Genomic DNA, 15,025 nt, shown 5'->3' on the forward strand with positions numbered 1-15,025 from the left:
CTGAGCACACCCCATGCAGAGGCTTCCACAGACGGAGGGCCAAACAAACACCAAAGTTCACATACAACAGACCAGAAATCTAAAGATTAGCACATGATCTAACATTCTGAAAGACGATATCTTCTCTAGAATTCTATACCCAGCCAAAGTATAATTCAAGGGAAGAAAAGAATAAAGATATCTCAAACATAAAAAGTTTAAAAAATTTCCTTTCTATACACCTTTTCTCAGGAAGCTACATGAAGATGTGTTCCATCAAGACAAATAAGCAGATAAAGAAAAAGGGAGAACCAGATTCAGGAAACAGGTGATTTAAGGTAGGGGTGAGGCAAAAGGGTTCGTACCAGGATGACAGTAAAGGGATTCCCACTCATTCTTCTCTTTATCCGTTCATTCACTCAAAACTAGCAAGTGAGAAATGCTATGGCGTTATTTTTAACAGTGGTCAAATTAGACCACTCGGAAGTTATACTGTACCAAAGACTGTGCAGGTTGCTAAATGGCCACCACAATTCCTTTCATCACTCTGCACTCATCCGTTTGCAAAGTGATTTTTCTGTTCCTCCTATAAGACACTTCTAATGAATCTGGGCTTGACTTTGTGACTTATATTAGCTAGTGATACATTGCCAAATGTGATGCAAAGACTCAAAAAGAGCTGGGCAGTGGGGCTTGCCTCTTTGGGCTGTGGCTGGAATCCTGAGACCAGCACATGAAGGAGCTTAAGCTAGCCTGCTGGAGAAGCCAGGTGGAAGGCGACCAAGGTTCCCTGGCCAACAGCCTACTGCCCACCAGGTGTGTGAGTTGGCCGCCCTCAGCTATCAGCTTCCCATCGGGCTGAGCAGCACGAGGGACACCAGACAATGACCTGCCGAAGAGCCACCTAGCTGAGCACAGTCCAAATTGCTGGTCCACCAAATTGTGAGCAAATAAAACGGTGGTGGTTTTAAGGCACTAAAACTTGCAGAAGGTCTGTTATGTCCCAATGGCTATCTGAGACAGACTTGGAGGATGTGAGGCGGTCAGCTGCATGCAAATCTGGAGGACACAAGGTTCCAGCTAGGCTCTCACATGGGAATAAGCACTGGGTTGGGGAGCGGCTGCAAGGAGGCCAGTCTAATGGCAGTTGAGTAAGTCAAAGTATTGCAAAGTGAGCTTAGAGCAGTAATGGGACAGGGCAGATCAGGCTGGCCTTCTGGGTCACGAAAAGACTGGCTTTTACACAAAATGAAGTGAGGAGCCATTGGGTGGTTCAAAGCAGAGGAGAAGCCTGATCCGACTGCTTCCATGTGGAGTCACTGAGCCTTTGTCATACGGCCTAGGTTGAAACTTCAAGAAAGTTTTCAGATGCCCATGGCATCCTGAAACAGGATGTCGGAGCTGGAAGCTTGTGATGTGTCTGGTTATTAGGTGGGAGGGCCCCACAGGTGATACTGGCAGCTGCCGCTAGCAGGTACATGCGTTTTCCTGGGACATCAGTAGCCCTGGACAAGCACTGCCTAACGCCCTCCTTCCACTTGGGTTTGCAAAGCGGTGATGTTACAATTCTAGCACTGTGCTCTCATTTACTGCACGCAATATACTTCGATGGAAACTTACACTCATCAACTCTTATCTTCCCTTGAAGTGGGATATGATAAGAAGGGTTGGTTGGGTGCTTGATTCTTTCTATTTACTGTTTTTCAGAATCATGAGTCCATTTCTGAGGATCATCCAAAGGTGGCCAATAATTTTTTTCTTAGATTAACATGATGAACTCGAGGGTTTAATGTATTTGATGCATTTCAATCCAATGCAGTTTTGCCCTCTTGCATGTTCATCCTGTCCCATCCTAGGCCTGTGGACGTGCGTGTAGGTCATCGCCTGAGTCTTCAGCTCTGACCACGTGGTCTGTGGCTGCTTCCTTGCTTTCTTGTACAGTCAGACAGCCCAGGCTTATCGTGGACATTTCCTCCCCCAGACCTTAAACCTGCCATTTCTTAGCGTAGAGACCACAAATCTGGACACCAGGGGTACACACGGCCACCGGGTGGTCAGCACCTCTAGTCTTTTCAGTGGTCAGAGCTAGAAAGTGCATTGTTCAAGGAAAAACGTATCATTAGTGCATGCCGATGTTTCCAAGGAATTTAGAATTACATAGTTTTACTCAATTCCTTTCATTTAATATTTTTATTTCTTTTCTTTCAGGTTCAACACCTTGGTTTCCAATGACAAAAATATCACTCATTTATTTCAGAATAATGATAACAATGTTATTACTCAATATTATTAAAACAGCTTAAGCCTCTTTTGTAGTTCTTTTTGCCCTTAGAGTATATTCTGCCAGGGACGTAGAGTCAGACTACAGCATCTTAAAACTATCTGAAAAGGTTCCTTATTTGCATGCAAACTGAGGTACACTTATTAGATTTTCCTTTGGATTTTTTAAAATTTCTCCTTTTTTTCATTTTAGATATAAGTTTTTTTTACAATCATGTACAACATTTACAAGATTACAGTCAAGTCTACAAAGCCAGGTGCATTAGAAGAGCCTGGCTTCCATCCCTTCCCCACCCCTATTCTCTCTCTCTCCTGTAGTCTTTCTACCCAGGGTTGAAAAATCAGAGTTTGGCATATACTGGTATATATTCCAAGTGAAAAGACATCAACACATGAGTCTGCTGCAAGACCAGCCTTGACGCGCTCTTAGAGGTATGTGCAGATGCATGCCAAAGGCCAGCGGTATCCTGAACTACAAAATGAGCAGATGTTAGCGATGGCAAGAAAATGGCATGGCCTGCAGCAGAGCCCTCACCTCCTCTTCCAGACCCCAGTCCAGAGGCGGGGGGCGTGAAAGGAACAGGGTCCACAGCGGTCAGCTTTGCAGGAGACGCCCTCTCCACCTCGACCGCAGAGCCACAGCCTCACCGCATCACAACAACCCGGCATTGAGGACCCGCTGCCTCCACTGCCCGCTCCCTCCAGGGCAGGGATGGGCCCACAGTGACCGGACGCTCTCATGGTGCCAGGCCTGACGGGGCGTCTCCCCCACTGTGCTTGACAAGTGCAGTGCCTGCCCTCCTCCCTTCTGAGTGTGACATGCAGAGTAGCGCTGCCCAGCCGAGATGTCATCACTAGCTTCCTTCCTCTGAGTCCGGCAAAGCACTGTGAGGGCAGAAAGGAGAGTGGGTTTGGCCATTGCCGTGGGCCCTGCCATGGGCCCTTCCTGGCTGGAAGTGGGGCTTGGGTGTTGGGTTCCAACCCCCTTGTAGGCCATGCGTCCACCCTGCTGGCCACTAGGTAAATCAGGCAGGTGGCAGCCGTAGGCCTGACTTCGAGAAAGTTTTCAGATGCCCACAGCACCGGGAACAAACTGTATTTCACTCTGGGATCTGAGAAGCATATTCATTCTTAGCCTGGGTTTTAGGACAGAAAAATTGTCTTTTCAACGATTTCCTCCACACCATACCCCCTCCCCAGCTGCTATGCCACATTTAGGAAATGTGTTAGAGAATTATGCCCGGGGGTGGGGGTGGAGGGACAGGGGCAGGGGGCACTGCCAGGAAGCATAAAGCTTTGCTGAAAATAAAACATAAAAATTAAGCATATGGTCCAAGAGTGTTTTTCTCCTTCCAGTGACAACATGTTTCAAACAGCACAGCGATGTCAAAGACCCTGACAATTTATGCAGAAATGCTGTAATTTTGTCACAATATCTAAACAGCCCCCATTTCTGGGATTTGTGGCTCCTGAACATAACAGACTGTACCCACGATCACCTCACCCTAAGACAGAATGATTTAAAGGGCAGGCGTCCAAGCTGCTTTGATATGAACGTGACAATCAGAGTAATGTGTTCCAGTAGGACCAATAATAAAAAATAAATAAATAAATAGCCGTGCCCTCTGACTGGGCAACATGGCTAGTCCCCTGCTGCTGGCGTGTGTTGGCTCCTTAGACCCATCAGAAAGCTGCCGTCCGGTATCTGCTTAAGCTTCAGTCCACTCAACTCAAGTAGAGGCCGTAAGCTGGCGGGGCAGCCTCAGTCGCTGTCTGGCTTCTGCGCTTGGCCCCCATCTGGAAGTTGGGAGTCAGTCCTCCACGCGGCTGCAGCCAGCACAGGGCGCTCACTCACCTCTGCCAGCCGCCGCACAAGGAAGCCGCAGCGAGCATCTGACTGTGTAGACTACTGCTCCGTACAACCTGCGCAGGTTTGCCAGTACGTTTTCAGGTCTGAGCAAGTACACATTTTATTATACCAATGAAGTCGAGAGGCTGTATAATCACATCTTATCACTGAAGACTGTCCCCAGGTGAGAATTCCAGCAAGGTTATACCAAACTAATAGAGTAGTGATCAAATTCACCATGAAAACCTATTACCTTCTCTAACTTGCTGCCCGAGGAAAACATGCAGTAGAAGAGTCTTCTAGAGCAGCAGGTAATTTTCTGAACAAAATCATATGAAACAAACCACTATTTTTTTTTACATATGGTAAAAGATGCATTGACTGACATATGATTTTTCATACTCAATTCTGAATAACTATTTCAAGAATAAATATCTGAATACTTATTGCATGATATTTAATACAAGTTCAAGTGTGCCTGGAGGTCCTCAGTGGAGAGCCACACACATGTATACTTGCTGCTTATTTCACTCATAACTTGGTTTTACTAGTTTTTTCATGGACATGATTTTTAAAAGAAAAAAAATCAAGCTGTGGCAATGTAATCTATTATTTCCTAAACTGATAACTTTCTCACTTTGGTTCCAACTCAGCCAACCTGGAAAAAAAAAAAAAGTGAAATGTGTCACTTTCCCAACTAATCTGTATCTTCTTTGGGGAGGCGGGTTGATGTGCACTGCCCAGGTAATGACTCCAAGAAATTGATCCTAGCACTTAAGAAAAGTACCCTAAATTCCACCAAACAAAGGTTCTCCCGGAGCAGTCCCCAGGAGCACAGACTTCTGCCATTTTAATGAACCATTAAAGTATCTTCACTAGAAAACATAACGACAGAGGAAAGTGCCCAGGCTGTCACACTAAGCTGCTGGCTGGGGAAGTCACAAACCATCCTTTCGGGTGCTGGGTGAAGTCCTCCAGCTTCCAGGCCGCCTGCACGTCAAAGCCAAGGTAGCCCCGGCAGTCTGGGTTTCACTTCCCAAAGACCCTGGAGGGGCTGCTCGGCACCCAACAGGCAGCTGAACTGTCCTCCCTGCAAACTCCTCTCCATCCCGCGCTTGGGGTCATAGGGCTGAAAACTGGGTCTGGGCCCTTCTCCCAGCCCCCCATTCTGAGTGACACCCGGAACTGGTGGAAGAGCAGGGAGATCGCTGCCCAGGGTCAGCAGCCCGAGAGAGGCGCTGCTGGCGGGAGCCGGCCTGTTCCACGCGCGAAGGCTCGGGAAGGGCTGCGCCCCCGCGCGGGACGCTACTCACATGCATATTTTGGACTTTTAAAGGATAGAGAACGGTATTTCCATGCGCTGGGTGGGCCGGGAGCCCTTCTCGAGAGGGAAGGGAAGGCAGGCGGGCTGGCGCTGGGCGCCGCGCCTCGGGAGGACCCTTTAACCATAGGATCGGAAGAAAGTGAAGCCCCGGGGCGCCGCCGCGCCGTCCTGTTTGTGGCTAGGGGCCCGCGGCGGCCGCCCTGAGGTTCCCCGCGCGGTGGTGGCTGAGCGCGGGCCCTCGGAGCAGCCGGGAGCCCGCGCTCCCCCAGGCCGCCCTTGATCCCGCCGCTTTCCCGACAGCCGCGCTCGGGCCCGGGCCTCATTGAGCCGGGTCACCTGGGACTAGGTTCAAAGGCATCAAAGCAGTAAACCACCTCCAGGCCCCGAGCCGGAGCGGCCTGGCGAACAAAGGGCCCCCGGAGTACTTCAAGCGCGCCGCGTCCAGATGGCGCAGGGCTGGCGTCCGCGGGGTCGCTCGCCTCGGCCCCGGCCCCCGGCTGCCCGCGGGCGCCCGGCGCAGGGAAGGTCGCCGCAGGGTGGTCCCCGGAGCCACCCCTGCAGCCCGGGCGCTCCGCAGACGGCCCTCGGCTCCCAGCCCACCCGCGAACCGAAGGCCGAGCACAACGGGCGCGTCCCGCACGGCGGTCCCGGAGGGCGCCCCGCACCCGGGCCAGGGCCAGGCACGCGGGCTACGCGGCTCCCGGGCGCTCCCGCAGGGGCTCGCTGTGGCTTCCGCTTCCAGGCATTTAGGAGGAGGGCCCGCGAAGGCGTCGGTGAGAACAACCCGCGTCACGCGGCCTGGGCCGAGCATGCGGCGTCTTGGCAAATTCCGTCCACGCGTGTGTGGGGACCGACGTCTCCAAGGGGGCACCGCGAGGGTCCGCACGCCCGCAGTCGGGGCGCCGGGGGCGAGGCCGGGACAGGACCCCACCCCGGCCCCAGCGTCGGGAGCCTGGTGCGGACTCGCGCGCCCCGGGGTTCTACCCAGGCTCAGAAGAGCCAGGCGGCCCCGGGGCTCCCCGCGGCGTCCTCACTTCCAGGAAACGCATCTGGGCTGCGAGCCTCCGCCCGTGGCATCGCGGATCGGACCGACGGCCCTGCGGGACCCGGGCGCAGACAGAACCCCACAGGGCTGGCCGGGAGGGCCCGCGGCCGGGGTGGGAGCGCGGGCGGCGCGCAGGGGCCGGGCCTCCGAGGTGGCCGCAGCGGCCCGGGCCGAAGGGGGAGGCAAAACTGAAAGTGCCGCGCGGGGGGCGGGGGCGGCCCCACAGCCCATCCTGCCCCGGCTGCCGCAGCCAATCAGCGCGCCGCTCTCGCTCCTGACAACTATTTAGCAACCGAGCCCGGCTAGAGTTTCCAAAAAAGTTAGAATAACTTCCTCTCCCTGAGACCTCGATTTCGCCCAAGCCCTCCTCGCGATCAGAGCCTTTCTAGCCACCCGGGGAGCGTCTGCTCGGCCAGAGCGGGCTCGGCGCCCCGGCGCCCCCAGCCCCACGCGCGCCGGGCGGGCGTCATGGAGGAGGGCTCTAGCTCGCCCGTGTCCCCCGTGGACAGCCTGGGCACCAGCGAGGAGGAGCTCGAGCGGCAGCCCAAGCGCTTCGGCCGGAAGCGGCGCTACAGCAAGAAGTCCAGCGAAGATGGCAGCCCGACGCCGGGGAAGCGCGGCAAGAAGGGCAGCCCGAGCGCGCAGAGCTTCGAGGAGCTGCAGAGCCAGCGCATCCTGGCCAACGTGCGCGAGCGCCAGCGCACCCAGTCGCTCAACGAGGCCTTCGCCGCGCTGCGCAAAATCATCCCCACGCTGCCCTCGGACAAGCTCAGCAAGATCCAGACGCTCAAGCTGGCCGCCAGGTACATAGACTTCCTCTACCAGGTCCTGCAGAGCGACGAGATGGACAATAAGATGACCAGCTGCAGCTACGTGGCCCACGAGCGCCTCAGCTACGCCTTCTCCGTGTGGCGCATGGAGGGCGCGTGGTCCATGTCTGCCTCCCACTAGCGCCGCGCCACCCGCCTCCGGATCCGCGCGCCCCGGGTAAGTGCTGCGCGCGCGAGAAGCGGGCCGCCCGGAGCGGCCTGGGCCTGAGCATCCCTTCTTGTTCGTGGAGGCCCCGTGGCCGCGGCAGCGTGGATGGGGTCCACCACGGCGTGGGCAGGGCCGCGCTTTTTTTCCTATCAACGGATGGGGGCAGGCGCTGGGACGCCCCCGGGCCCGCGGCCTTTTACGCGCTTCCACACATGGTGTCATTTGAGAGCGGGGACGAGTGACCCAGCAGGGCCCCAGAGCGCGTTTCGGACAGACGGTCGCGATTGCCATTCCTGGGGGTGTGTTGTGGGTGTCTGGGGGTGAGCGGATGCGGGCACGCGCAGACCCTCGTGGGCGCACCAGCCCAGGCAGACGGGAACCGACCGGCTTTCTGGTTCCTCCCGGGCCGGCTGCGCCGCGCTCTTCCCGGGGAGCCGCCGAGCGGGCTGGTCCCGCGAGCAGTCGCTTCTGCCGCTGCCCGGCGTCAGGCCGCGAGCCCCCGCGACCCCCTAGCCTTCCCCCGACCCTGCTGGCGCTTGCGGTGCGGGCTGGCAGCGTCCGGGCTTGACCGGGGAAGGGCGGGGGACACCGTCTTTCGCTGGTCGCGCCGAGGCCGCTCCATCCGGCTTTGCGCCTCCCGGGACCCCCGACCCCAGCCCGGCCCGGGTCTCCGGAGAGCTGGAGGCCACACCCCATCTGCCGCAGGCCGGGGCCGGAGGCGCGGAGACGGGACACCTGAGCGCAAGTCCCGGGGTGGACACAGCCGCCCGCGCCCCCAGGCAGGTGGAGGTCGACCTCGGGACGGGAGCCTCTGCCCCTCCCTCGGCCCCGGGGAGACTGGGGGAAGGCCGGTCCCTGCCGCGTCCGAGGGGTCCAGGCTGGGAACCAGGTCTCCAGGCGCAGAAGGAGATGCGGGTCGGGCCCTGCACGGTGAGAAGGAAAAGGGGGTGAACAGGCTGCTGGACGTCCCCGGAGGTCCGGTGTCCCCTGGGGACAGCTTGGAGGGCGACCTGCCCCCGCTCCTTCTCACTAGAACCCTTGCAAGGCCAGCCCTGACTGCCGAGGTTGCGGAGCTCCCAGAAGTACTTGGAGAGGCAAAGTGCACATCTAGCTTTGCAGGACCAGCCCAGGGCAGTGAAAGGTGTAAAAATTTTTTGTGGGGGCGGGGGGAATTATTTTTCTTCTTCGTATGTTTTATTTTCTCCCTCATCTTGCAGTGTTTTTATAAAACACTCTACTCACACAGAAGGAATTTAGATTAGTCAGGAGTTAGTGTGCAGCAGCCCGTTCTTCCAAACCTGTCTGTCTTTTATTTAGTTCTAGAATATCTGTAAATGGTGTTGTTGTGGCTATGAAATATTGATCTTGCACAGGTGGGTTTTATTTTACTTTATTAGCTTTTACTTTTGTGCCACTGAAAATTCTTTGGATGAAATAGTCTCCTACGATTTTAAAAAGACTTTTTAGCAGAGATTTACTTGTGGGAATCTTCTCCTGTCTTTGCCAAAAACAGATGGAAAGTGTCTCAATCACGTATTTCTCCAGAAAGCAAGTTTGGATTGGCTGAGAATGAAAACGCTGCAGTGGGATAATACATTAATTCTGTTTTTCGCCGCCTAAATTATGAACTTCCATTAGTTAATTCTCTTTACCCTTTGTGCCACCACAGTTTACAGCACATCTGAAATAAGAACAAACAGATGAGGAATGTCATTTTTTTAAAACACACACATATAACTTTGTTTAAGGAAAATGTCAACAGAATTATCCTTAAGACTGCTTCTAGGAAAAGTATTGAAAACAAACACCAGGAGATATTAACCTAATGCAGGAATTTAGCACAAAAGTTTAAAATTCATTTAAAAAGAGTCACATTCCTGACAATCAGAGAATCAAGCATAGATTGCAGTAAAAGATTACATAAAAACAGACGGCAGTATGTGTGATGAATAAATGAGAAAGAGTATTATGTACTGGGTTTAAAAAAAAGAGACCTTGAAAAATGTATTAGATACATTTAGTTGGAGAGCAAATGATCTATATGGGGCTTACTCATTTTTATTTGTGTGTTCTTGAATCCAATTGACTATATCAGGCAAATTGGTTCCTTAAGTTGCTAGATACCCATCCTCTAGAAGAAAGGAAAGGATGTGGAAATTCTTGATACACTGATGATTCTGGACATATCTTGATTTTATTTACCAAGCATCTAGGAAACATCTAGGAAAATGTATCTAGGAAACATTAGATAAAATGTTTCCTTTTTGTTTTTAACTTAAATCGCCTAAAAATTGTGAGCCTGCTTCCTTGGTATCTGTGAGCATAAATGCAATCCTAATGGCATGATCTGAAAATGTAGCCAGATGACATTTGTTATTTATTTACAATCCTTTTCCATGTCTCTGCCCACCATCCATTTCTAAGAAGCATTAATTGTATGCATCAGTAAAGAATTTCTAGATGTTTCAGTAAATTGTTTGTGATTTTAATGTCTAATTTGAGATGTTTTCATGTGTGCGAGAAAAGCTAAGTCTAGACAACGACAACAACCAAAGCCTGAACTGTCTGTCCCTCCACAGGAGAGAGACTCAGGAAATGGCGGAGTGCCGCTGGTCCTAATATTTATTCTGACTTTCTTCTTTTGCCTGCTATTTCAAAACACAAATAGGCAATAAATCACGTGCGTCTGGACAGTCAGCTGAATTTATCCCACTGGAAAAAATCTGAAAAGGATTTTTATTCTTTCAAGTATTCCCATTAAGTGTCTGAGCCCTGGGCGCAGGCCAGAGCCACCTGGCCTGGAGGGCGGTGGAAGGCGACGGCTTATCAGGCATTTTTCCTATTTTCTGCCTTGTGGTTAAAGAAAAGCGCTCTAATTTCTGCAAAGTACGCGCAGTTTCAGTAGGTCGCCGAGAACTTTTTAGTTACTTTGGAGAACAGTGCGTGACCCTCTTGCCGTCCAATACATGTAAAACCTTTTCCTCTCTCCTGGAAATGTGCTTCTTGGGTGTTTACTAATTGCTAGATTCTGAATGCTAGTTGGGCTCCAAAGAAAATTAATTCCCCGTGGAGAGGAACGGAAATGCTGAATCTCAGTAGAATTTTGATTGGTGGGAAGGAAAAGTGGAACGATAAGCCAAGCTCCCCGAAATATAAGTGCTGTTTTGTTATGAAACACCCAGCAGGAAAATCTGGGAGTTGATTCCCACTACTCATTCTTGTTCCCTTAAATATCGATATTTTTTAGTATTGAAATTCTTGTCCCCATACGTATCAGTAGCTCTTCTTTTATTTTAGCCTTGGACAAAGGATGTCTTGCCACCCATCTGGCCTGTACAGGGGCCCCCCAGATTTGCTGCTGGAGGCCATTTGAGACCGTAGCACCTTACTGAGGTGTTTTCGTTTTGTTTTGTTCGGTTCTGATAACTGCTATTTTCAGACCAATCTTGAAACTGAAGAATTGGGTTTTCATCATCCTTCCTTTGCTATATTCTGCATAGACAGTGCTGATGCCAGATTTCTCTTGCCTGGTAAAAAAGAGCATAAAGTAAACTTTCTGAGCAGTGCACCATAACTCATAACTTTAGTTTAGATCTGAGCTCTAAAAGAAAACAAATATTTTAATAAGCCAATTTTAAAGGCTGAACTTTTATGACAGTTTTTAAACTTAGTATTTATATTACCCTATTCTCACTGGTGTCTTTAAAAACCCTGTGAATGCATGCTGGAATGTCTGTTTATGTTTGTGTCTTTTCCTGGGAAAGGATAAATGTGCTGCAAAAAGCAAACCAAATGCAGTTTGCTAGTTCCCCACTAGCAAAATGTTCAACAAAAGAGGCAATAAAATTCAAATAAGAGATGGGTTAGTTATTGTAGCAAGAAAGAGGAGCCGGTAAAGAAGAAATCGAATGTAAGAGATACAGACGTGGTCTAATTGAATTCAGTAATAAGAATCTGTGCTCCATTGAAGTCATATCATGTTCAGTTCCTCTCTGCCTTTCTCTGTGTCTGTAAATATCCTTAAATACTCCCATGATAGTTCTTTTTGTACTTTTGCATTTAGCTACCATTACTGAATATTGCAGTTATTTTCTATTTAAATAAATTACGGAAAAGATTATTTTGCCTTAAAATTGGGCTAGATTTGGACAAGCAAGTTGTCACGTTGCATGTTTCTGGGATCTTAGTGTCGTCATGAAGACACCGAAGTTCCCAAAAATTCTATGAAAAAAGAAAAGCCAAGATGAAGTTCAAAACAAAGTACTTGAAAGGCTGTTCTATAAGCAGCTGAAACTACAGTTGTGATACGACTGCCTAGAACTATATGCACACATGCGTGTGCATGGCGTGTAAAGCTGGCAACATCCAAGTAAGGTCTTCAGATTGTATCAATCTCAGTTTTCTGGCTGTGACATTGTACTCCAGTTTTCCAGGTTATTACTGTTGAGGGAAACCGGGTGAAGAGTGTAAGGGAAGTCTGAGCTATATTTCTTAGAACTGCCTGTAAATTTACAAAATCTCAAAATTAAAAAACAAACAAACAAAGCTTTTTAAAAAAGATATCCCAGAAGAACTTTTAAAAAATCTGTATATTTGAATGAGCAGATTATATGACGAATTAGGCCTTAAATCCAAGTAATACCCTAAATATGGGCATTGAGCAAAAATGCACATTTTTCTCCTGGTACCGTTCGTTTCGTGCACAAGCTCCTCAGAACAGCCTCAGCATACGAGGCATTCACAAAACATTTCAAAGACATGATTAACCAGAAGTGATTGCCTGTAATCATTAAGCAGAGTAGCATCTCTGAAATCTGAGAGGACAAACACAAATTGATACATTTATTTATATACTAATAAAGAAAATATACTTCAACTAAGCTTTAGGGAAATACTCACCTGAAAGAGACGTCGCATTTGCTTTTAAAAGACGGACTCTGTTGACTTTCATCTTTCTCTCTCTCATACACTCACACACTCACACACTCACACACACACACACACACACACACGTAGACACACACTTAAAATTCTGAAGTTGGTGATGTATAAAAACAATTCACCAGAAGTGTAGAGATGGAAGTTTTGGCTTTTGGATCCATACGTAGGATGGAGACGGAAGATGGGAAGGAAAGAGCTGGAAAGACAGAGTGGGAGAGAGAGAATTGGAAATCCGGACATGGTTATTTGAAATCGATATTTGTCTTAGGAACACATTGTGTATTTAGATCCAGCTGTAAACCTTTGAAAGCAATTTAGCTATATAAAACTGTGCCTTCATTGAATGTTTATTTTGGCATGACTCTAATGATGTGATTTTCATGCTGATGTAAACTGAGGCACAATGAAATTTTTTTCTTCCACAAATACTAACAGTTTTATCATCAGAAGAGATGAACCAGAGTCTGGAAATGCCGGCACATAACCTTACTCCACTCAGGGGAGCTTTTACTGTTAGTTGGAAATAGAGTCATTGGAACCAAAACAGTATTTTACATGCTTCAAATATCTGCATTATTTTATTCACAATTTCATTGAGGAGAGTGTGCCCTCTGTGATTATAAAAAAGAGAGAATGGGATTGAGACAAATGAGCATATGGCATGTATTGAGGCTGTTACTTATCAAGTTTTTCATAATGATATTTCCTCTGTTATTTGACCAGAGAAAATTTAGATGACCCAACTTCACCTTGCAGCCTGATGTGGAATTACAATTTTATTTCCTAAATCTAAGAGCAATGCATTTAAAATTGGGCAAGTTCACACTTTTCTTTAATGCAGCATTTTCCCATTACTTAAATGAAGGCTGGGGTCATACTCAACAAGCTTTCTTTTATCAAATTCGGTTTCTGTGGAAAATACTCCTTTCTTTTTAGATCACGTTCTGTAAAAGAACAGCCATCAACATCTTTTGGGAAAAAAATAGTAAGTTTAGTTATGTTTTCTGCGTTTAGATTTGTATTTCTCACTCCTTGACTTGACAGAGAGTTCACATTTGTTTTTTCAAACGTGCAGGGCTGCTGTGTGACTGATGGAAAGTTTGGGCGAAATCTTTGATTTTTATTAACCCTCAGGCTGTGACGCCAAGCCCATGGCCCGCAGTAGGGCCCTCTCAGAGGGTCAGGCAACCCAGCACAGAGCATCCGGGGGCAGGGTCTCAGCCTTTTGCCAAGAGGGGCAGGGCAGGGACCCTTTTCCTGCCTCTTCACATGGTGAAAAAGATGCCCAAACTTTTGTTGTTCCTGTTGTTTTTGATTGCTCTATCAATAAATTGTCACCCTAACATTTCTGCTAAATTCCCGATGTGTACGCGCCTCTCCTTAAGGTTGGGGGGAATTTTGCTCATTCAGGGGCAGGTGGGGGCCCCGTGAGGGACAGCCGGTGAAAGAAACAAACTCCCTTAAGGAAAACCCCGGGTGACAGCTAAGCTCTCTAACGCCACTACCGCGGTAGGCTTCTTTGTGTGTTCTATTTGAACATAACAGAGTGTAAGCCAGAATGCAAGCGGGCAGTCACTTTTTTTCCAAACCCGAAGTCTAGGAATAAATACTGAGCAGCCGGATCCTTCCGTCCGCCTCAGTCCTTTGAGCAGGCTGGGTGTGCAGGGTGTGCGGAGGGGTTGGGGGCAAAGCCTGAGCCTCCCCTTCCTTTCTGGCCCTGGTGATGCCGCGATGCCGGTCGCTTCTGGAGAGCTGGGGTGCATTTTAAATCCCGTTCTTCGTAAGATTGTTTTGTCTTGAGGAAGTCGTGTATCACTTCTTTGGGACTTGCCTTGCATGATCAGAAATTGAAAAGGAGAGGAGGGAGGCAGAGGTGCTGTTTTCCAGGTGACCATGAAGTTGTCTTCGTTCACATAATTGGGTTTGATTGGTGAGCGCCATCGTCGCTGAGAATTTTTCTGCATTCAAATAATTCCGACTTGCATATTACATATTAATTAGCTCCCGACTATTCAAAATCGGGACAATACTCCCAGCCATCTGATTTTCCTTTTACCCTATCTGCGTGCGTAGTTGGGAAACTGAGACAGATTTGATAATGGGAGCATTTTATCTCTGTGGTGCATTTCTGCCCCAGCCGTTCTCTCTTATCCTCCCCCTATGAGCCAAAACCTCCATCCCATACGCGTTGTTGTTTTAATTAACAGATGTCTCCGTCAGGCTTCCTGTTGTACTGAGTGATAGAGGGTGAACTGAAAGCCACAAGGTTGCTGTGAAGTGACCAGGCCACCCGCGGGGAGTAGAGGATTCACCTTGCAGGGTCCCCGGAGCCAGCCTGGGGGTCACTGCAGCTCAGGGCCGATGCACCCCCGTCCATGCAGCACCCCTTCCCCGAGCCAGTGATGCCCTTTGTCGGTCCTCATTATGATTTTCTAAAAATAAATGTTCCATCCACACTAAAACGAAAATGCCCAGAACAGAAGTCTGTGCCCAGCTGGTGTGTCATGCTTCCGCTTGCATCTTGTGCAGATGACCGGCCACAAGGACCCCAAACGGCCAGGGGCAGCGTGAGGGCGTGTCCGGGGCAGGGGAGAGATGGGGCGCCCACAGCACCCTCAGGGCCCTTGGT

At 49.6% G+C, this 15,025-nt stretch overlaps 1 protein-coding gene across 1 annotated transcript in view; it reads left to right on the forward strand.

Moving 5' to 3' along the window:
• The first annotated feature begins 6,945 nt into the window (after nucleotides 1-6,945).
• The window catches only part of TWIST2 (twist family bHLH transcription factor 2), a 51,571-nt gene continuing 43,491 nt past the window's right edge, over nucleotides 6,946-15,025 (forward strand). Inside the window, exon 1 of the mRNA XM_077152085.1 lies at nucleotides 6,946-7,464. Coding sequence (XP_077008200.1) covers nucleotides 6,946-7,428 — 483 coding nt within the window. The 3' untranslated portion in view covers nucleotides 7,429-7,464. The remainder of the gene's footprint in view (nucleotides 7,465-15,025) is intronic.

The sequence above is a fragment of the Tamandua tetradactyla genome, chromosome 3, assembly GCF_023851605.1.
Source record: "Tamandua tetradactyla isolate mTamTet1 chromosome 3, mTamTet1.pri, whole genome shotgun sequence".
Taxonomy (NCBI): Eukaryota; Metazoa; Chordata; class Mammalia; order Pilosa; family Myrmecophagidae; genus Tamandua; species Tamandua tetradactyla.